The sequence below is a fragment of the Anopheles cruzii genome, chromosome 3 (assembly GCF_943734635.1).
Source record: "Anopheles cruzii chromosome 3, idAnoCruzAS_RS32_06, whole genome shotgun sequence".
NCBI classification, from domain to species: Eukaryota; Metazoa; Arthropoda; class Insecta; order Diptera; family Culicidae; genus Anopheles; species Anopheles cruzii.
In genome coordinates, this window is record NC_069145.1 from 19,062,706 (window position 1) to 19,085,080 (window position 22,375).

The window sequence follows — 22,375 nt, forward strand, 5'->3', positions numbered from 1 at the left end:
CACGGTAGATAAAATAAATATTCTTGTAACAGTACTCAAATTTTGTATCAATAGATCCACCTCCGTATTACTATCTAATAGCAAAGCTATGACCGGTGTGCCTATTGCATGAATAAAGGCATTAAAGCTCAACCCAATCGATTGAGGAACATTTTCGAACGGTCAACCGTTTCTGATCGTCATACCTTGCATAGTACACGGAACGCTTGTTTCGGAAAGGAACCAAATTGTCCCTGAGTCTTACGCAAAGTCACATTGCCTCGTCTGCATTTCCCGGCAAATAGCTGGCCATCGTAAAAACAAAGCACCATCCCATTGACAACACGCAACGCACGCAAGGCGCCGGTGCACGACGCACAGGAAACGCGATCGTTACCGATCGCGCGCCAACCAATGCGCTTCCACCAATGTGCTTCCTAGACGCGCCTTGGAATAATGCGTGTTCCTCAAAATGCTAGAAGCGAAAAAATAAACATCGATCGCTAAACGATGCGAAAAGTGCATCGCGACGATGCCGTTTCAACACACACACGTGGTTGGTGGTGATGGAACGCGCACGTGTTCCCCGGCGCACACCGAATGCTGCCGATCGCGAAGTGCCGGTGGGAGGCAAACTAAGTTCGGTTCCCGCTCCACGGCACACCAGCACACTCTCCTGTGTGCGTATATAACATTCGACTGATCGCACACGATCGTGGTTAGTCTGTAGACCAGCGTAGAGCAGCATAGACGTAGGATTGTTCGAATCGCGGTCAGCGGTCAGCGGTCTGTTTGCAAATAATTAAGAAACTGTGTTTCGGGAAAACCCGGGAAGTGAATCACCCGAAAGTGTAGTGACCTATAGAACGATCGAATTGAAATAGTTAGAAAAAAGGCAATGGCCAAAATAGCATCTTCTACCGTTTGGTGTGGCTGCCTATTAGTGTTGCTCCCGGTGTACCATCATGTCGCGGCTGCAGGCAAATCGGATACCAAACCAGAAGGTTAGCGCACGGGCATTATGCGTGATGACTGAAACGTGGAGAAAAATAAATGCTGGCACACATATCTCGCTGACTTTCTCGATTGCAACACTTGCGCGGCGTGACTCACCCTTTCGAGCAAACTAACGGATCTCCTTCGGCACACGTTGATTACGCGTCGCATCATCATCGTTGCGGTCAGGTGGTTACGCTAGAGTGAGCCCCAAAACCGGTTCCGATTCTCGCGTGGGGCACGTGTGTTGGTGGTTCTGGCTTCACCACGATGGCCACGGTTCAGTTCACTACCTCTTTCTGACAGCTGGGACCCGAGCTAGGCTGTTTTGAAGCGTCAATGCAAACCTTCCTGGGCGCGATATGGAAGTTCTGCCTTCAGATTCGAAATGCATTTCAAGCTGTTTTACTAAAAGTAGACAATGATTTGAATGTGTGAAATGAGAACGGTGGCCTGAGAAGACAATCGGAGAGATTCAATGCGATATTTAACACTTTAAAACACAACTAAAATACAATCCTTTTACTTTGTCCCGTCCTACACCACAGAAAGCCTGTTCGAGCAGGATCTGGGCGATCAGTTTAAGATCGACGCATCGACGCAGGGTGTGCAGAAGGTGAACCTGCGATGCGGTGCCGATTCGATGCGCATCGAGCTCAAGACGGAGGAGGACTTCCAGGGTGTGATGTACACGCGGGGCAGCTACTACAAGCAGACGAAACCGTGCTTCGTCAAACCGGAGCGGGCGGCCCGTACGCTCGAGATGAAGTTCAACCTCGACCAGTGCCAAACGATCAACACCGGGGAGGTGTACTCGAACATCGTGGTCGTCCAGCACGATCCAGACATCGTGACGCCCGGAGACGCGGCGTTCGCCGTCGAGTGTGACTTCCGGAAGCCACGGGGCGTTACCGTGAGCTCCGAGATTCAGGCTCGCGATAGGTAATTATGTAGTATTGGCGCCTTTCCCTTCTGCGGAAGCAGAGTAGTTGGGCTCTAGAGTTACCCACACCGCACGGCGTGTAGCCGTTTGTCCGTTGATTAATGTTAAGCCAGTTCCGTTTGTGCGCGCGAAAGGACACTGTGAACAATGGCACTGTTGTATTCAACCATCCCATTTATCTCTCCACATGCACTTTCACAACACACGAACACCCGATGCACCGAACATTGTACCACGAACGGATAAACAATCACCACCGAAACACGCCAACAACCAAAAACCTCAACACCGCCCCGACAGTGACGGACCCGCGTCGCGCATTACACTCACCAGTCCGGATCCGTCGGTAAACACACAGACACCGAACGAGTACAACTCGGTGCACAGCGAGTCGGGCACGGTGACGTTTGTGCCGAGCCGCTTCCGGAACGGCACGACGATGCCGGAGCAGCGTGTCCGGGGCACGGTTGAAACGGTCGAAATTCCACACTCCACACCGCAGCTTCGCGAGGAGCTGTGAGCGGAGCACCGACAACACTTACACACACTACACGCGATGATGGCGGCCACCGATCGATCGGCGGTGTCCTTACGTGTATCGTGTGCAGAGAACAGATCGTAACACCGTGTTTCGCATAATCTTGCCTTTTCCTTCGTAGCCTAGAAACGGTCAAAGCTAACGCCACCGCCTCCTATCCGCCGCCATCATCCCGCTAACCGATCCGCGAGTGAGGGTGATCTTACCGATCTCTTCGTCACCCGCCTTTGTTCCCGTGTTCCACCAAATCCTTTAACCTAATCATCTACGGGGACCACCAACTAACCGTCCAATGGAGCTGTGTGAACGGAATCCCACTGCGAGACAGCGCCCTAAGAATAGATACAAAAGAATGACACCCTGTGTTTGTCACCAAATATCCTTTCCATTAGTGTCACTGTTGTAAGTGACCTTTAGAGTTTAATAGAGTCATGTTGTTTTCAATAAAAAAAACAGTCCTTATAAGTATAGTGTTTGATGAATTTGCACGAAAGAAAGCCGTTCCCATTCTGCATTCTGCATCCTTCATAAAGGGGTGATATTGTTCTACACAAGAGCTTAAGCAGCGCCTCTCGGTGTTAGAGGTTCGAGGTGTTTAACTTTTTTATTTTTATTAGTTCTTTTTCTGTTTTAGCGGAACAACATAACTAGAGGTTTTGTTTTATACACAATTTTCAACAACCCAATCACTCGCTCTCTCTATCTCTCTCTGTTTCAGCGTTAGGCTCCCACAGTGACCGGCAATCGGCACTGTGAATTGTGGTGTGGTGTTGACACCAACAATCTACTCTCTCTTTTTCTGACTGTCCCTTCGATCCGATCGATCCAATATGCTCTCTCTACTATCCCACACACAAATGGAAAAGCATTTTGTTTTGAGGCACAACACAACAGTAACCAAGCAGAGCATTTTCTCCTTTCTCCTCACCTTATCAGTAGCACAAGAGCTTTTGGGTGTGTATCCTGTGTGTGTGTGTGTGTCCTTATCGCTTACTCTTTTATAATCACCATTCCAGCCAGCTAGCCCCCGCGCATTTGTTGTTTTGGTTTTACCTTCATTCCAAACGTTCCATGTTCCCTTCTCGACAACTGTCCATCGTGCGGATACGGTTGTTGCACCGTGCCCACCGACCATTTCACGCTACGAAACCGAATGGATGGAACAGAATGAGTAGTGTTGTGTACGCTTTTTTTTCGAATGTGCTCGCGTGCGACAAAGGGTCACCTTTAAAAGAGGAAGCATCATTGTGAGGGGACTGAGGAATAGTTACCAAACCCCAAAACAAAACAAAATCGTGTCCTGCCTCTTCTGTCTGGGCTGCCAAATCCAGCCGCGGAGCGCGATCGCTTACTCACATCGCTGTTGTCGTATTCGTTTCCTAGTGTCGTCCTATCTATTCACAAGTTATGCTTCTGGGTTTCGTTTCGCTCCAACACACCGGTGCACACAGCATCATGCAACGTGTGTTTCACTACTCTACGCTAATATTTTAAATAATTATCAAATAAGTTTGGTTTTCACTTTTCTCTCGCCAGAGCGTTACCGATCGAATTTTTCACAATTCGCGCATCACAGTTTCAACAAAAACCCGCGTGCGCGTTCCCGGTACAATCCTTCCTCCTTTAAGTGGCGCTCTGTGTAGGAGAGAGTTGAAATCCTTCCGATAGATAGTATTCCGAAGCAATTGTTGTTATCTTGTTAGTGTCACTCACACACTACGCCTAAAACAAAATGTACGGACAAAGTTTATTGTGCCTGAGATAGTGAGGAACTGAAAATGGGGCCAAGTAAAATTATATTCCGGCAGTTTATTAAAAGAAGATTAAAACATGTAAACTGTATTCGTGTGGGCCTAGTGCGCGCGTTTGGAAAGGAAAGTTAATTTCGTGTGAGATTAATCGCACGGGCGGTCTCTCTACAACTCTCGTCCTTGTGTGCTTTGCGCCATTGTTTGCATTGTTTTCTTGTTCCTTTTTGGTATCTCTCTCTCTCTCGATGCTTCCTCTACAATATTTAGCGTATATTGTGTGGTATGCGGAATAGCAGAACTGGCGATCGGAGTGTGTTTGTATTAAGCAAATGGATCATTCGCTGTGCGGAGAGCAAACAGGTGGATATATTTTGCAATACCCTCTCTGTCGCTATCAAACGCGACGCGGCTCGGCGGATTCTACTATTATCCTGCTTCGCGGTCACACTACTTTGTTTTATGCTGCTTGGTTGAAGCGCTTACGTTTTTCACTATTGGTTTTGTACTTACACTATCGTTTGTTATCGCTTTCTTCGCTTTACACATTTTGCTGCTGCGTCGCGCAGTTAGGCGTACTTTGCGCGCGTGTCCGTAGTGAAACTCTCTCGGCTCGCCGGCACCGACACACGCCGTCTTTCTCATCAGCTTCTTCTTCTTCGTGGCAAATTGCCCATTCTGACCACGCGTTCGGCATCGTGGTGCTTTTGTATATCACACAGACCTCCCCCACACACACACATACATACATACATATCATCGGTAGTAAGCGCACAGCACAGCGCAGACGGAGTGAAGCCCGAATCGCCACCACCGAATGGAACGTTTGCGTTGTTGCACACACAGCTCTACTCGCTTACCAGTCCCACCTCACGCTGGACGGTGGCCAGCGGGACATCGGTGGTGGCCAGCATCTCGGGGGCAACGGGCGAATCGTTGGCACTGGCGCGATCAACCGGAGAACCATCTCCACCGGCCTCCGGATATTCTTTCGCTTCTTCGGCCATCTCCTCTTCGGCCGCTGCCGTCTCCGGGGCGCTGCTATCATCGGTTGCTTCCACATCATCCAGTGCCGTTGGCGTATCATCGGTCACCGCTTCAGTCTTGTGTGCTTCGTCGTCCTCGCCGTCGTTCACCGCCATCGATCCCACCGCCGTCGCCAACCGTCGTTCCTCGTCCTCCTCTTCGGTGGTTTCCTTCTCCTCTTCGATGCTTTCGTTGCTGTCGCGTTTGGCGCCCGCCAGCAGGAGCTGTTTACCAGCGCCGCTGTTGTTGGCGAGCGGCGGCGAGTTTGCCTTCATCAGCTTCGGATCGGTCGCGCGGAGTGACTCCGAGTCGCCGATACCGTCCCCGCTCGGGCGTAACACCAGGTAGAGCAGAATGTCCGACAGTGAAATGATACCGATCACCCGCTCCTCCTCGTCCACGACGACGAGCCGGTGGACTTCGGCCCGCACGATGCGCTCCATGATGGTGAAGAGCGTCTCGTCCAGCTTGCACCGCTGTACGCCTTCGAACCACGCGTTTCGATGTTCGTTTGCCTTCTTCAGCGACACGTCCAGATCGTTGTACGTTTTCTCAGCGGCCAAATTCTGGCGAGAATCGAGAAAGAGCGAAAGCTTTACAAACCGAATATCTCTCGAATGGGCGACGAGCGCCACAGGCGGGGCCACACTTACGATAACATCAAACTTGGCGTAAATATCCGTCAAGCGTCCCTCGCTGTCCACCAGCGGCAGGGCGGACACTCGGCGATCGACGAACTTGTACAGTGCCGTGATGATGCTCATGTCTTCGGTTGCCGTTTCGATTTTGTCGTAACTGCCAATGCGCACCTCTCGGAGGGTCTTCTGCATGTACGATGGCTTTGGTAGTTCATTAATCTGCAGCCCCCGGGAGAGAATAAAATGAAATTAATGCACCCGGGGCGGGGAGGGGCCACCAAGAACCAGCATTACTTACGTATAAAAATAGGAATCTAAGTATCCTCTTGTGAGTCAATATGTACAACACGTTGCCAGTGGCCGGATCAATCACAGGCAATCGATGGATGCGATTGTGGACCAGCATCTTGATGGCATCGTAAAGCGAAGCGTCCGGCCCAATGCTGACGAGTTTCTTCACGTCCTCCTGAAGCACCTCTGTTGGTGGCGAGGGGGGAGTAAACGGAGGTTAGTTTTGTTGCGTGTCCCGCGGGCGCGATCGACGAGAACTCACTCCTCCAGGTGTCCAGTTTGTGCTCCTCCAGCTCGTCCATCGACGCGTTCGGTGATTTGTAATACATTTTCAGAATCTTAATGAAGTCGGTGATCGTCAGCATGCCAACAAACTCCTGCCGCTTCGAGTCCCAGAGCGGTGCCGCCCGGACCCCGTTGTAGACCAGCGCGTAGAACGCTTTCTTCACCAGCAGCTGCGTATCGAAGACGACCAGCTTGGCCGAGGTCGGCACCAGATCGTAGCACTTATGAAATCGGAAGAACTTGACGAAAATCTGTGACTCATCCTCTTCTGTGAACGAAAAGCGAAAGAGGTTGTACGGGTTAGCGATCGAGCAGGTCATGGTTTGGGAAGAGCTTTAGAGCGAGCGGTGTCGAGTGGGGACAAAGAACCGAATCGAGCGCGCCACAATCGCAGCGCAGTAACCTTTTTTCAGTAGCTCCGCCAGGTGCAGCTTCCAGGCGGTGGAGATGGCCTCGAACTCCTTTATGCTCTCCAGCGGGTACGTTTCGGTGTTGAAGAAATCGTGATAGCCGGCCCCCAGAACCAGCCGGCCGGCGTAGTTCGAATAGAAATGCAACGTGGGCCATGGCTCCCGGCCGGCAAACCAGCGCCGCCTGCAGCCATAGTTGGAGCGTTTCTTAGGGTTACTAATTTTTTTAAAGTTTGGATTCACATAACACACTGCACGGGGCGGATCACCGGACGGAGCGAACGCAGGGTGAGCGAGAGATAAACGAACGGTAGAACGAAACACAATAAGCATCCAGAGGAACCAAAGAAAGAGAGGCGCGCGAGGTTTCGTTGTTGTGTACTCTACACACGATGGGATGTTGGTGAACTTTCAGTGACCAAATTGTGACGGTTAGAAGAAGGCCATCTTGTGGCTTATTGGTGGCTTAAAGTACTGTACCGAGTGCAGTGTGCCCTGGTTAAGGTTTGACATGCCGTTATAAGGGAGGAACGATCGAGAAGATGGTTCAAGGGATGATGGCGTGCAAAGGATGGTTGTTAGTAAAACATTTGGTTACAGAAGATACTTTCAGATTTTGTTTCTCAGCCCGCCGCCGCTCCGGTGCTCCGTGTTATCGGCACCGCTATGGTTACACAGTATACAGCAGTTGCTACCACACTGACTAAGGCTACTGGCACTAGTGCAAGCGGAACAGGTGAGCGTTGCACTGCTGCTAAGATGCTGGTTGCTGTCAACGCCGATGCTGATGCTGATGCCACTTCCGAAAGGGCTTAAACTATCCCAGGAACCGATCACCGGATCCATTACGCATATGAGAGTGGGGTAGAAACGTGCGGAACTGGCCGGGGTTTGTGAGCTAACGTTTGTTGGTGGATTATTGGGAGCATTAACATAAAACGTACATTTGTATGTTACTATTTCCACTCGACACACACGTCACAGACATCAACCACAGGTTGAAGCGAAGGAGAACTCGTTTTATGGACTTTTATGAACTCGGACTTGTTTTCCCCTCATTGTAGCTAACTTTTTGCATCGATCTTGATAAATTCCCATTGACACTGCTTTAACAGTGTGGATTAAAAGATAATCAATCGCATCAAAAAAGGACTTGGTGGGACACAGTAGATGTCGATAATAAACAACGCGACCAATCGCGATGAGGAAGTTGGTAGTAGCGGGCGGGTAGCAGTGTGTCTACCTCGCAGTAGTGCTTATTTTCGGGACCCAGTCTGGCTCTGTCTTGGCCCGAGGCCACTATTATGTCTGGCTGGCTAGCATTAGGTGCTCCTACTGGGCTGACACTAATTGATGGCACACAACACCTAATGAATGTCAAATTCGTTTTCAATTTCTCGACAAGCGCGAATAACTAACAACAGCAAATGTCGCACCGATTCTTCCTCGTGTGGGAGAGGAGCTAAATACGGAGGACGCGCAGAGCTGACGAATTAGGACAGTTCAATTTCTCGTCTGCTTAATAGGGAGTTGAAAAATTGGTTCTAAAGTGGTGGATATTTTGTGTCAAGTACCACTCTGCAATCGCAGCAATCGGCGAAGCGAAGAAAAATCTTCTATTTCTGTCTTGATTGCTCAGGATCATTACCGCGCGTGCGATGAGAAACATTAACAATCTGTGCGACTCGCAGAATAATCAAAATGTCATTGCGCATCGAGAAGAAGCCGTGTCAGAAGATTTCTCATTCGGCCCGTAAATTACCTTAACGTATGGGCTGCAGTGGCCTGTGTCTTTAAAAAATGGTTCTCGAATTGTTGGTTAAATGGAGTGGGAAAAGACCAACCAACCGGGACGACACACACGTATCGCATAGCAGAAGATCCTTACAAAGGCAAACGACACGGCGCTTGGCGAATAATTAGTCAAATACTCAACTCCTACAGTCGGACACGGTCTGTCAAGTTACCATCAAAAAGGTGAAGACAGAGGCGATAAGTCTTTCGCCCATTTCTGGTTTCGCTGCGTCTAGACATCATCTAGAGCACACAGGAGGCGATGCGCGGCAGAACCTCTTTACGATCTCTGCTTGTATTAAAAATATCTCCTCTCCTTGGGCGGCGCTCGCGACACAATAAACGGTCGCGACGCGCTAACAGCTGACTGTTGCGGACTGTGATTCATGCCCAATTTGGGGACGAATAGACGAGGGGACCGTGCCGCTTTGTGAAACGATACCCTCCCTGTGACAGGCCATTCAATCCTTCCTTTATCACTGTGGCATTTCCCATCATACATCGGGAGGAAGACGTCGTCATGAAGAAAAAGGCAGCAATCTCTCGCCACACACACACACATGATTAGGTCTATAAATAAGCTTCCCTCTGCCACTGTCAATGCCGGGGCTGGGCAGTGGCGACGCGACCATCTGTTCGCGGCACTTGATGCGCGTTCCGGCGCGATCATCATCAGGCGCATCCATCCAGCATTCCGCCGGCCCCCATACGGAGGTAATTGGCGTCCGACGGAATAGATGGACGCGCGGGTTATCATGACGTCATGACGCAACTATGGAGGACCAGAGTTAGCACACTAACTTGAAGAAGGAATGCGAGCAAAGGCCGCCCAGCACAGATTCCGTGTGCGTTTCGCATTTCAGAATATGACGACGCTGGTAAAACGGACTTTTCCGTGGAAAAACAACCACAAGAGCGACGAACAAACACCGACATAGACACACACACACGAATGCAAGCAACACAGAGCAATGACACAGAGGAAGTGGACGGAACACGGAACTACACTACTCTATACTTGGGCCGAGGAGCAACTGATTTCCAATATGCTTGAATGGGGAGGGATGCTGCTATTTTTACATCAATCATGCTCTCTTCCTACACCGCAAATGTGAAGGCGACCCACACACCACAACTCTACTCAGGGGTTTAGTATTTGCCGAGAAAAGTGTAGTTAAATATTTTACACCTTTTTACGGTTTGCGATCCAAACATAGGGAGGTCTCCCGTGTTAGGTGTGAACAGATTTTACATTCTATTAGTGGTTGGACCAATGGGAGAAAGAAACTGCTTTTTAATCGAAGCAACCAGAGAACGCTAAGGATTGCGGCGAGACAAACTACGAGTGTGTAAGAAAAGTCAGATGAGGGTGCTAATAAAAATTGAAATCTTAGTAGCCGGTCGGTTCGACAATATTTACACAACACTGCGAGAGCGTAGAGTGCAGGGACAGATCTTGAACTACAGAAACACCGAGCTTTCGTACACGACACGGATAGGGACGGATATATCACTGTTGGTCAAGAGAGTACACGCAATATCACGAAGGCACGGTGACGGGTCGCGTCCGCGAGGCTTCAACCAAAGGTTCTAAAAGACACGCCACGAATCCGGAAGTAGCAACTAAGGCGACCACCAGCAGCAGAACGAACGGTCCAGCGACCGACTCCCGTCTTCCAATTCCAACGCGAAAAGGTTCACGAATCACGATTTTTTGGAGCGCGTACAAAGACCGGCGGTGCGCGAAAGCTGGCCGATCAACGAACCACACGGGTTAGTGTGTAGCAGAAGTAGAACACTTCCAAACATCGACCGAGCAACGACTAATTTGCGATCCTACTCGCGCGGACCAGGTTCCGCGCGCGGTTCCGAGCGCTCACTGACGACAACAACAAACACGATGATGGCGACCGACGGCGCCCGGGCGTTCGGGATGGCAATTTGCGCAGCTTCTACGAACCACTGGCCACCCGCCTGGCTTGGCTGGCTAGCTGGGGTTGGGCGATCCGAGTGGCCACCGTGCGCCGATCTTGACCCCCGACCACCGTGACCGACAAAACGAAGAGCGCGCGCGGCGCATCCACGGTCCAACTGTTCAAGGTTCCCTCTCCTTGCGCGCGCTTCTACTGGTGCGCATGTGCCGAGGGACCCGCGACGAGGACAACACGGTGGTGGTGGTCGCGAAAATAGTGCGCCATGCCATGCCGGGGGGCGCTATCTCAAGATCGTGTATCTCGAGAAGAGCACATGCGCGCGAGAATGTTGTTTGAACGCCAAACGCACCCCCCAAAATCCCCCGATAGGGCACAGCGCAGGTACTCGCCGCAGATTGACAGATACAGCGAGAATGGGGGCTTGTGCTACTACGGTGTGTCGTTCTGAAACTTCGTAACCACAGTAGGCCATCGGGCGTCGCGTCGTGGAGCCGGCGCTTGTTGGTGAAGTTCCAACACACGCTGGTGTGACAATCCATCGCAGTAGACACATAAATCATAGTACTGTCAAAAGTCAACAGTTTGACGTCTACAAGACGCGGGTATCTCGCCAATGGCCACTATTTTCTAGTGTTTCGCTGCTGCGAGTGTCTCCTCTTCAAGTGAGCCAACTATCTTTCACTTCTCTCGCTGTTACCAGGAAGCAAGCTGTCTCAACTCATTCAAGGATGTCACCCTTTACCAAGAGAGGGATCCATTCGTTGGAATTGGCGACATTTTCTGGCAATCTTTCAACCGTTCGGGAATAGCAGTGGTTTTGCACATAAATTAATGTACCACTCCGCCGCCAAGCGATTGATCACGTCAGTTCTATAAATACTCAACCGCCCCTGTAATGTTGTGTTCTCTTTTCTCTCGCTACAAGTAAGAAGTATAACAGTCAAGCTTGAACTTGACTTCATTCATTTTTGGCGGACTCAAGAAGCACACTCACCTAGATCGGACAGGGGCACCTTCTCCAGGAATGGATCGGCAACGGGCAGCTGGAAAGAGAAAACGGACAAAATGGTCAACATTAGTGAGGAACGGGAAAACCAAGATACAGCACTACAGAAGAAGGACAAAAGAAGGATATCATAGGGACACAGGTCACAGGAGGGTGACGAGCATTACGTTTTGCGGGTTGTGGGCACTGGTCGAACGCCGGAACATGTTCTTCCGGAGTGAGTGACTGAAGCGCGCGTACCACGTCGGCGAGTTGTAGTAGTACTTGACGCTGGATGGCACGGACGAGGACAGTGGACTGAACTGACTAGGCGAAACCGGGGTGCTGATCGAGCGACGCGCACCATATCGCTCCCTGGCAGTGACGTTGACGGAGGCAGGGACAACGACGGCACCACCATTGGCCTGCTGCTGGTGCTGCTGGTGTTGACCTCCGTTCCGGTGGGAACTGCTGCGGTACACCTGGGCGGCGTAGATTTGCTGCTGGAGCAGGAGCGCACTGGTCGCGTTGGTCGGAGCCGACCCGATCGACTGCTGCCGATGGTAGGCCGGTGAGGACGAGAGTCGCTTGATGCCGACATTTCCGACGACGCCACCACCAACAGCAGCTCCGGGACTTATTGCTTCCGCTAGGGCGGACGCCGAAGAACCGACCGATCCCGGAGAATGGCTCGGGGTTTGCTGTAGCTGTAACGAGCCCGTCGACGAGCCGGTTCGCTGCAGATGGGCAACTCCTCTACCGTTGGCGATGCTCTCGGGGCTCACGCCGATAGTGGTGCCGGTAGTGGCACCGGCAACGACGACCGGAACGTTGGCAATGTTAATCGGGCTGGTGCGTGGCGGAGGCACACGCCGTTCCGGCAGCGGAACCGCATTGCAGGAGACCGTGTGCTGGAGCTTCGGGCCCGGAATGGGTGGTTTCGGCCGCGACACGGACACCGTGCTCGACGGTGGCGCCGTATCGAACAGCGAAAAGCGACGGAACATGTTCACCACTGTCTCTCTCTCTCTCTCTCTCTCGTTTGACTATTTCACTGACTCAATATAATCCCCGGACCGAATGCACTGGAGAGTCCACAGGCCGTCCAGCATTCGGAGGCGCGCAAAGTCTCGCGGCTGTTTCGGGCAAACACACTAGAACTTTGGTCAATATTTTACTTCAGAATTCACACACGGCCCTGTAACCAGCAGAAAAGCGGATGGAAAAACACTTCAGTAACATCCTAAATCGGGCCGTCGCTGCGCATCTGATGGCAGTTGGCCCGCGAGTGCTGCCGTTCTCCGGAAACTCCGGATCGCTTGCGGCGGTTGGTAACACACACCCCAAAAAGTGTGATCATTCGATTCGACCATCGGGACCGATCCCATCTTTTGCCGGCCCGACCGATCCGTGCATCGGCGGGGCCACCTGCACGCGCGAAAGAGGAACTACTAACTGAGCCTCCGTCCCTCTTTCTCTCGCCGCTGGGGCCGACCACAAAACCTTTGCTATTTGTTTACGAAATTAGAGGGCAGCGAATGAAAAAATGCAACATATGTCTTCCTTGCGCCGGCCCGGCCGCCCGCGGCCTCAATCGAAGAGGTCGGTCGGTTCGGTCGGTTTGGTGGTGGTGCCAAATGGGTGATCCATCACCGAAACACCCTCCCCGCTCGGCCCGTCACTGTTTAGCACCAGTCCCACCACCGCCTCGGAGCGAGCGCACGCGGGATGTGTCGAAGAAATTTGCGCAGTTCCGTCGCCGTCGGTGCAAAGATAGATTTTTACCGTTTTTAACACGTCTAGCGCGCCGGCTCCGTGAGGCGGCGCTCATCGTCGCCGGTCCTCACATGCACGCGGATCGCCGTGTGGAATATGCAACTTTTTTGCCAGGGAGACCCCCGACACACACCGCAGGGAGGTGGTTAACGAGACGTATCAACAACGGACGGGTTAATGACAGCACCGATCGGCGTGATCAGCGTCGTGTGGTGGTGAATATAGGAAGAAGCAATAAAGGAGCCGGATGAGCAGTTGCAATAAGATGGCTGGATCGTGAGCGTGAGCAACCGATCACTGACTGGATACTGACCATCCGTGGTGGCGGCGACGCAGTTTTAGCCGCCTTTCTGGTCACGTCAGAAACGGGACATGTGAGATCAATTAGTGGGGTGTGAATCAATAGTAAAAATGTGAACGTAGCCGGATTAACCAAGCACACACTGAGACAATGATCGTGACCACTCTCGACCACAGATTTTGGTCTATCCGTAGGATCATTCATCATGGACGTGTGTATCTGGTGGACTCTGTTCGAATCCAGCCAAAGCTAGACATTTTAGTTCAAACTAGGCTGTTCATTAAGGTCGTATGGTCAATAACAGAGGGCACTGCTACGAGTCTAATTTCTTTTGGTATGTTGGTACACTCTTCATATGAACGTATGTGAAGTTTCATTTCAATCGTTCACTTAATTTTTTTTTACAAGCCATTTAGTGTCGACGTGTCACAGTATTTTTTAAAACGGAAAAATCAAGTATCGTGCAGTGACTGAATTTTTATTTTTGGAAGGTTTAAAAGCAAAGGAAATTTATGAAGGAATGTTGAAAGTGTATAAGGACTCTTCGCCTTTAATTAAAAAATAAAAAGGGGAGTTTCTGAGTTTAAACGTGGACGTACAAGCCTTCAAGATCCACGTCAAGGAAATCCAAAAACATTAGCAACAAAAACATTAGCGAAGCGTATTTTGAAGCCCTTCCAGATTCTCACCTAAGGGATGGAATTCAAGAATTGGAATCTCGTTGGAACAAGTGTATTAATGCTCAGGGAGACCATACTGAATAACAAAGTGTATTTCAAACCATAAAAATGTGTTTTCTTATCGACCATACGAAATTATTGAACAGCCTAGTAAACGATATACGGCTCTGAGCTGGCCGAAAAACGTGTGTCGCTTTAGGCTTCTGACGTCGACTTTGTAGACCGACCAGCTCGCACCGAAAAAGGAGCCAAACAAAGCATCCAACAAGACCGACGTAATAAAATGGGAATCTTTTAATGCCCACCCAGGTTCCCGCCGGTGGTGTATAAGCCCCCGGTCGGTGTTGGGTGTACGAAGTGCAATTTTGGCCAACTCGCGACCAAAAATAAACGATCATTTACCAGTAACTTCCCCAGTGGTCCGGGAAGGGGATCGGAGACCCCCCCGCCTCACAAAACGAATGCGCTGCTGATAAGATACCGAGACCGGGAGAGGAAACGTAGGATTTTGTGGCCCCGAAATAAAAAGTAGCAGCCAAAAACAAAACGCAAATCATCACAACCCCCACTACACGCCCCCCGTCTGCGTGGACTTCCTCTCCAGGGGGCTACTCTCTCAACTCTAGCGCGGCCAAAAAAGCCGGAGAAACACCGCACGGACTCGGCCGCGCGCGCACGGAAGGTAAATATTTGGCCGGCACATACTACTCTCATTATCGCCTCCCTGGCCGGGTCTGAGACTGAGATTGCGCGAGTGGTCGACGTGGCCCCTGTATGTCAGGAAAACTCGACCGACCGAAAACAGAGGTTAACTCTTGATCGACCGTTGGGTGCCCGCGGAGCCGGGTCACGGGTCTTTCTTCCTTTCCAATGGCCATGACCCTCCGAGAGACACTAACAAGGGAGGGGCGCACCGTGTTGAAAAACAAAACCCGCAGCCAGAAATCACGTTTTCGCGTTATCAAACTTCGCTACTCTGGAGAGCGCGTCGTCGTGTTGGATTGCGCACTTAATGGCGTACACAGAATTGTACGAAAGATCCGTCAAAGAACCGCCAAAGTCTTCACAAACACTCCACAGCAGAGAGATACGAGGGGAGCGAGAGGGCTCCGGAGATAATCTCTTCCGGGAGGATCTCTCCTTCAGGTGTTTAATGTCAGGGTGGGGTGGTCAGCAGGGTCTCCTTCGGTAGCGGCGTACACTTTCTTTAATCCCATCCACTTATCAACACCTGATGATCCGGATTCAACCTGACAGGCGACATCTCGAGAGCGCCCGCGGCGCACACGTTCGCGGATATTGCAACATTTTAGCCCCAAAGTGTGCGTCACTCCCGGAGAGATTGTGGATTGTTGAAGCGGCGGCTACAATCAAATAAGATTATTAGCTCCTCTTCCTTGCCTCAAGGTCTGCCACGTCGTTATGAGGTACACCTTAATATGGAGCTCAAAAAATGTTGTATAAAGGAAACGATCATTAACTTGCGAGAGCGAGTAAAGATACCGGTACGTGACCTACGCCGCCTAGTGTCAATGGGCAGGCAACGAGGACTGATGTCGGTAGATGTCGGCCCCAGACCTCATTCCATCATAAACTGGTTTAAGCGCAATTTCAAGGACCCTTTCCCAAATGTCCAAAAACGTGCCCACGGCGCGCCAAAACCTCTTTTGGGGGCCGAGATTCAAGTGAGTCAGGAAAACACCCCTCTTGTTCACCACGCTGACCGACTGCCGAGGGGTCTCAACTTCAAGAATGTCTCGCACTTTAAAGGTCACACTCATGGGGGGCGCTGGACGCCGCAAGCTTCCTGTGGGCCGTGTGGCACGACCACAGAGACTTTGGACACTTGGCATTCATCATCATCGTCTACCGCGTCTCGTCAATTGTAACTTATTGAGTTTCTATTAGCCGAGCCTTCCGCGGCCGATCAGAGACACAAACGCCGACACAAACACACCCCGATTTTTCGTGGGCCAGTGCCCCCTAAACACACGACTGGCGGTGTGGTTGGCGGCAACCGTTCTGTTTATAGCTATTTTTATCTTCTTGCACCGAACACCGAAAACGTAGATCGTAGGCCGAGAATGGTGGTGATAGCACGCCGCGATGAGCTGTACAAAGCGCGATTGATAGCACGCGCGCTCAGCGGACGAGCTTTTCTTGGGGACCCTCTGCGCTCCTGGCACACCACCGCCGCGTTGTAAACCAAAATAATAATAATAGACACACCCCAGAGGGGGCTCGCGCGCGAACGGTCACAATTTGCAACGCAATTGCGTAGCACACAGAGAGACACGTGCAAAAAGGATCGCACGCCACGCACACCCAAAAGGACCTTTCCTATCCGATCACAAACATCCTTATTTTCCTCTCTACGGTGCACTTTCTTACGATTTGCGAGTGTTTTACGCGCAGATTTACGATGCAGCACTCTATCGCGACTCTATCGTTTCACTTTCAGGCTTTAGGACCACGATGGTCAGCGTGCGCGCTTCGGAAGATCCTTCGTCCACTAGCGGTCTCTTACAGCGGGGTGTAGCAGCTCACGAGTGGCCCAAGTGGCCGGCGGAGTGGCGCGCGGGCTCGAGAAGTTTTGCGTCTTGGCTCGCGAACGATTGAACTCCGACTGTGTGTGCGAGCGCGGCGCCGCGACCGGTAAACGTGCTGATTGCGAGGCCGCCACCGCGAGATACACTCTACACACTTCGACACCCCCTCGCCCTCCCTGTCCCCTTCTGCTACCTCCCCCTAGTGCCAATCGAACGCGCCCTCTCTTGCTCTTTCTGGTCGTCGGTCGATGTTTCTCCGAGAAATTGACTCCTTTTTCGCAGCGTGTCGTGTCGGTTTGTGAACTGCGTGAGAGATGCATTCCTTGCTGGGCGCACTTGTGGCATGTAGTGATAGGCACCCACACACACACACACAGCACGCCAGTCACAAAAGCACCCCCGACTGGACACAACACATACTCCAGTGTTGCGTGGCCCGTGACACCCCACGCAAAGCTTCGAAAGGTTCACACGATCGTAACGCACACGCACAGCGCAGCTTCCGTCGGGGGGGGGGGGGTTTAGTAGATCGAGTAGATCGACCGGGTCGGGTCGGGTCGGGTAGTAAATAGCACCACCTTTAACGGGAGCCGCCTCCCGAGTAGTGCGGCGCGCGCTCTCCCAGCATATCAATGCAACAATGATTAATGTAGATTAACGCCTCCGTGCCGCTGTTGGGACCGATCGTGTGTGTTTGTGTGTGTGTGTGGCCGGAGGCAACGACACTTGCGTACACCCGGGTCGACTTATAGGGCCCCCCTGCCGCGGCTGCCTGGGACGCGCGCGTCACTTATCTCACCCAGCGGAAGGTTAACAACAATTACTAGCAAAGCTTTTGGGCTGGGACCGATAAGAAGGGCCCGTCCGACGGCCGGGACTGGCTTACGCATATTTTCCGCCCGCCGTGAGGCGCGATTGCAATTTTTTGCGCGATCTTCTCTCTTCTCAGCACAGCAGAGCAGAGCACGCGGGAAAGATTGCGGCGCAAAATGTACACACAACCGAGATCGGGGCGTGTGTTGTGGCTCTGGCTGGTTGAACTCCGCGCGATCTATTTGTTTAGCACCACACCACACATTCACGCACGACTGTGTATCTGTTTCATCGCGCGCCTCGGAAACGACAAAATTCACTCTCAGCGGAGCGTCCGGGAGGGGGCGACGACGCTTCGGTACATATTAAGAACGTGCTAATGTGTGTCTTTGTCTTTTCCGGTCTTTTGGGGTGCGCGGGTTGACCCGCCGTCTGCCGTAAGGGTGGTGGTGTGCTGTTTGTAAATAACGCAATGTGCTGCCCGCGGAAACGCCGAACGCCGAATATTTGGCCAGGAACAATAATACGGCAACGGCGGTCAGGGGGATCATCATCGCTTATAAGAAAGTACACACGGGGAAAAATAAATGTTTTCCGGCTCTTTTTTTTCAAGTTCAGTGCTAGATTGTGTAAAACAACAGCAGTAACTGATTGGGTGATTGGGGTACATCTCAGCGAGTTACAAAAATACTGTCTTGAACTACCGAACGGATGATCGTGAAATTTTGCACAAGCAAAAGGTCCAAGAAAGGTCGTTGGCATGGTTAGAACGCTCCCCAAACCAGACGAATGTACAAATAAGCAAATCTCAAGAATGAATCAAGCAGAGCGAACGAAGCTTGTTGTACATAATTATGTACACATCTCTCGAGGCAATCAATTATGTCATACTTAAGACCTCATCGACTGTGGGATTGTTGACCGTTGTACTTTTGACGATGGAACACGTCCACGTCCATGCCTATATGCCGGTCAAGTAAACATACTAACAAGCCGGTTCATTTGAACAAAAACCATACCTTTTGGCCGCAACAAAGATTTCCGGACCTGCTAGTTTATCAGTAGCTTTGTCCAGTATCGATCACTAATGATCCATTTGATCGAATGTGGAACAAGTTTACGATTAGATAAGCTAATACCATTTTAAACCATCGGATAGATTATAAGAAAGTAGCACAATTTTTACACGACTAAATCTTAATTGAGAGTAACGCTATCCGAATACCGCATGCAGCGACTACTTCGGTACTGAAAGATAACGCGCGCAGTCTGGCCATGATTGCGAATCGTATCCAAAGGATTCAGCAGTACATACAACAAAGAAACAGCCAACGGTCTGTTTGGATATATCGCGCCACTCATTCGAGTGGTTCTACGAGCACCTTATTTCATCGAAAATCCCCATTGGTGGAACAAATGTATAGTTTAAATCAAACAATAATTTGCAATATTAAATGCAAATTTCTATAATTACGGTGCCCACCCCTCACTAACCCCATACACACAACGGCCAAACAAAAAAAAACGGGTAAACAATAATTAGCGTCACGATGGCATGCGAGCTGCTCCTAACGAGCGGTGGCGCCACTTAAACGGGCACAGGAGACATCTCAGGCCCCGCACGGGTCACGGATATGTAGGTGCGCATTGTCCGTTATCCAAATTGTAGCGATGCAACAACCAACGAGGGGCCACACTTTGGAGAGAAGAAAGATCACTGTACATTACTCTTCCATCCGGCACACAGTGGCCGACGATTTCGTCACTATCACACGTTACCGTAGTAACACGCGCGATGCGAGGCAAGGCGATGTATACTCTTTGCCACTCTCGTATACTCTGTGTGCGTGACGATGGGATGTTGATTGCCATCGTGAAGATTGAGGCGAGCAAAAGTTCGCTAAATATACAAGAACACCATTGACAAACAATATAATCGCAAAACGCGGAAGACCTGTGAAAGATTAAAAAAAGGTGCCCAAAACTTCAAGAACTTTTTTACAGCCTTTCTGCTGCACATCCAGCATTTGGCCGACGATTTGCGCCTAATAGGTATGCAATGGGAGCGCACCATTTTGTCGTCGTCCTCGTGTAAGCCGCGTGTCATTGTTTTTAAGAGAAATCCCGAACAAGGAGAATCCAACTCAACCGGAAAACGTAATGCGATAATTAGGGGGGTGGGGGGGGTTGGCTCAATAGGATGGGCAAATGAAACAGGTAGTGTGGCGCAACGGGGAAATGCCCCTCTTGGAAATGCGACCGTACTTACCCCTCTTGAATCACGAAACAGGATGGCGGCGTGGTACGGATCGAGTGTTCCGTCCGCACGCAATCCGCGAGTTGCTCCAAGCGATGCCCGACGACGTTCTGCAAGCTCCGCGGAAGCTCTTCGCATGTGAGCCGCTAATAGTGAGAAACGGGGTAAAACGATTCATCAATTATTTTGGACCATTTAAAAATGCGAGAAAGTTGCTAAGATTTTAAAGACAACGAATGCATTTGACAGAATGTGCCCGTAAACCCACGGTTAGTGTTGAGGTACCGGTACCTACGAGACCACAGCGATGTAGTCGTCTTCGGCCGGTAGGAGAACCAATTGATTTGCAAATATAGCGCACAGGAACCGCCGCCGCCGCCGAGTCACGATAAAGGGTGCGGGCGCGCGTCAATGACGATGGCGATTCGCGCGTGAAGGTCGTTGCGGCGCCGTCGATCGGCATATGTTTACTGGACGGTGGCGAGCGCACGCTAGCTATCGGTCTACCTGGGCCGCTGATAAGCGAGAAGCCCTTTGCTGTGTATCGTCCACTTCCTCGATCGGCGGGCCGATATTTGCAAATGCTAGGCGCGGTCGACTCCACGGTGTGTTCTAATGCGTGTTCTCTAGAACACACGTCATAATTACAAAGCCGACGATGGGGCAGGTCAGGGAGTAGTGGCCTCGACGCTCGCCCAGTGGCGTAGCGAAATTGCAATGAAACGAAAGTTCAGCGTTAGTCACCACCTAACGGGCAAACAATTTGTGCTAGCCGTCACACTGCACGGAAGTGCGCCACTCTGTACAACCACCGCGAATGGCAAAAATAGTCTCGAGGACGAGGTCCGTTCCTCAATTTGTCAAAGTATCGCTTTCCCAAGCGCACCCACCAATGAATCCAATTAAGATATTAAATGGCGCCCCCATGCCCGGTTTGAGAGAGTTTGCCTGCAGTTTTACTGCGTACGATGATCAACGGGTGACGCCGTTCGATAAACCCATCGCATACGCCACCACCAACTGGACTAGTGGTCTCGCAAAAATCTTATTTACATATTCTCCCGCCAGGGGGTGCAAAGCATCGCGCGTGTGAGGAGGGGAGTGCATATGTTCTTCGATGCGAAATAGAAGCGAAAAATTTGCATTTCGCTGACGCCATCGCCGCGCCATCGGGACGTGCCTCCACTCCATAATACGTGATGCGAGCACTACCGGTTCTTGTGCGCGCTGCTGCCCGGTGGGACCGGTGTGGTTTAACGTTTCATTCTGCGGATTATTGTTGTTGTTTTGTATTTCGATCGGCAAAAAAGCAAACCGGTCCACCGGTTTGCTATGATCGAACGTATTTTTCGCCTCTCTCTCTCTCTTTCACTAGGGGTTCACAGCACACTACACCCATCGATTGCATTGCAAACATGTTTTCCAACGTTTATCGTCGTTTCCTTTGCCGGTTTTGCTGCTACGGATCGGTGGAACACACCCCTTGTTTCAAAACAACTGCCCCTAGAGCGATGGGGGCAAAGGTTCCCACAAATGAATTATAAAACGTGTTTATCTTCGACACCCACACGGGCCAGTAAGTTTTCGGAAAATGTAGTAAAACAAAAACAGTGCACAACCCAACCCAAGCGGAACGTTGGCACTGATGCTTAGTATCTTTTGGATTATGGAAACGAAAACAAAACAAACGCAAAACACCGCCAGTTTCGAGATATCTATTCGAAGAATGGCTTAGATCTTTGCATAGTCGACTAAATTGCGAAAGTGTTTCGATCCAATCTTCATTGAGATGTGATTTAGCGAAAGAGATTCATTTGAGAGCTAACCATCGGTGGATAAAATGGATTTACCCTGTTGTCAAATTGACAACAGATCGATCAAGTATTCCTGAAGACATTCAATTTAAGCTGTCGAAGGTTGTAACCGGTAACCGCAATGTCAAGGACGGTCAAGGGACCGTCCAAATAAAAACACAATCACCATGCTGATTGCAAAATTGGCGAACTGTCATGACTCAATTCCCAAACCCAAGTACACTGGGCGCCGATGAAGGTGCTTTTTCATTTCATCGGGCGGCGATGAGGGCCGCATTTTTGCATTTGGCAGCAAGTGCTTTGACCGACCGAGCTGGCATTGCGTCATCACGCGTCTGGTAAAAGATCTTGAGACGCAAGATCTTGTCCTGTTTACAAACGGCAAAACGTAAACACACGCACCACCCCACGGGCAGCAGTACCGGCGCGACGAGGCAATGCAATAAATGAACGCAGAAAAACGACCAAAAGCCGAATCGATTTGGAGGGTGACGACGTTCCGCGCAGTACGCGAAGCCTTGCTTACGTAAGCGTGAAGCGGTGTGTCCCTCCGGTGGACCCAGAACTTGCCCCCGCAGTGGGATGGGTGGGTGCTTTTTAACATTCGTTGACAAGCCA

The 22,375-nt window shown here is 50.9% G+C and overlaps 2 protein-coding genes across 2 annotated transcripts in view; one reads left to right on the forward strand and one right to left on the reverse strand.

Moving 5' to 3' along the window:
* The first annotated feature begins 877 nt into the window (after window positions 1-877).
* Window positions 878-2,812, forward strand: LOC128269994 (uncharacterized). The gene is made up of 4 exons (XM_053007397.1): window positions 878-983; window positions 1,524-1,917; window positions 2,219-2,434; window positions 2,578-2,812. The coding sequence occupies exons 1-4, from the start codon at window positions 878-880 to the stop codon at window positions 2,633-2,635; spliced, it is 774 nt and encodes a 257-aa protein (XP_052863357.1). The 3' UTR covers window positions 2,636-2,812.
* A 230-nt stretch (window positions 2,813-3,042) lies between these two features.
* LOC128274182 (uncharacterized) overlaps window positions 3,043-22,375 on the reverse strand; it is a 42,203-nt gene continuing 22,870 nt past the window's right edge. Inside the window, 6 exon segments of the mRNA XM_053012290.1 lie at window positions 3,043-5,796; window positions 5,884-6,087; window positions 6,167-6,345; window positions 6,422-6,712; window positions 11,577-11,625; window positions 19,956-20,089. Of these exon segments, the coding sequence (XP_052868250.1) occupies window positions 5,053-5,796; window positions 5,884-6,087; window positions 6,167-6,345; window positions 6,422-6,712; window positions 11,577-11,625; window positions 19,956-20,089 (1,601 nt within the window). The 3' untranslated portion in view covers window positions 3,043-5,052.

Excerpts from the sequence above, each read along its gene's own strand:
- LOC128269994 (XM_053007397.1), top strand. The coding sequence starts at position 878 with ATGGCCAAAATAGCATCTTCTACCGTTTGGTGTGGCTGCCTATTAGTG. Across the intron at positions 984-1,523 it reads ATCGGATACCAAACCAGAAG|AAAGCCTGTTCGAGCAGGAT; the intron begins GTTAGCGCACGG and ends CCTACACCACAG. Across the intron at positions 2,435-2,577 it reads CCGCAGCTTCGCGAGGAGCT|CCTAGAAACGGTCAAAGCTA; the intron begins GTGAGCGGAGCA and ends TTTCCTTCGTAG.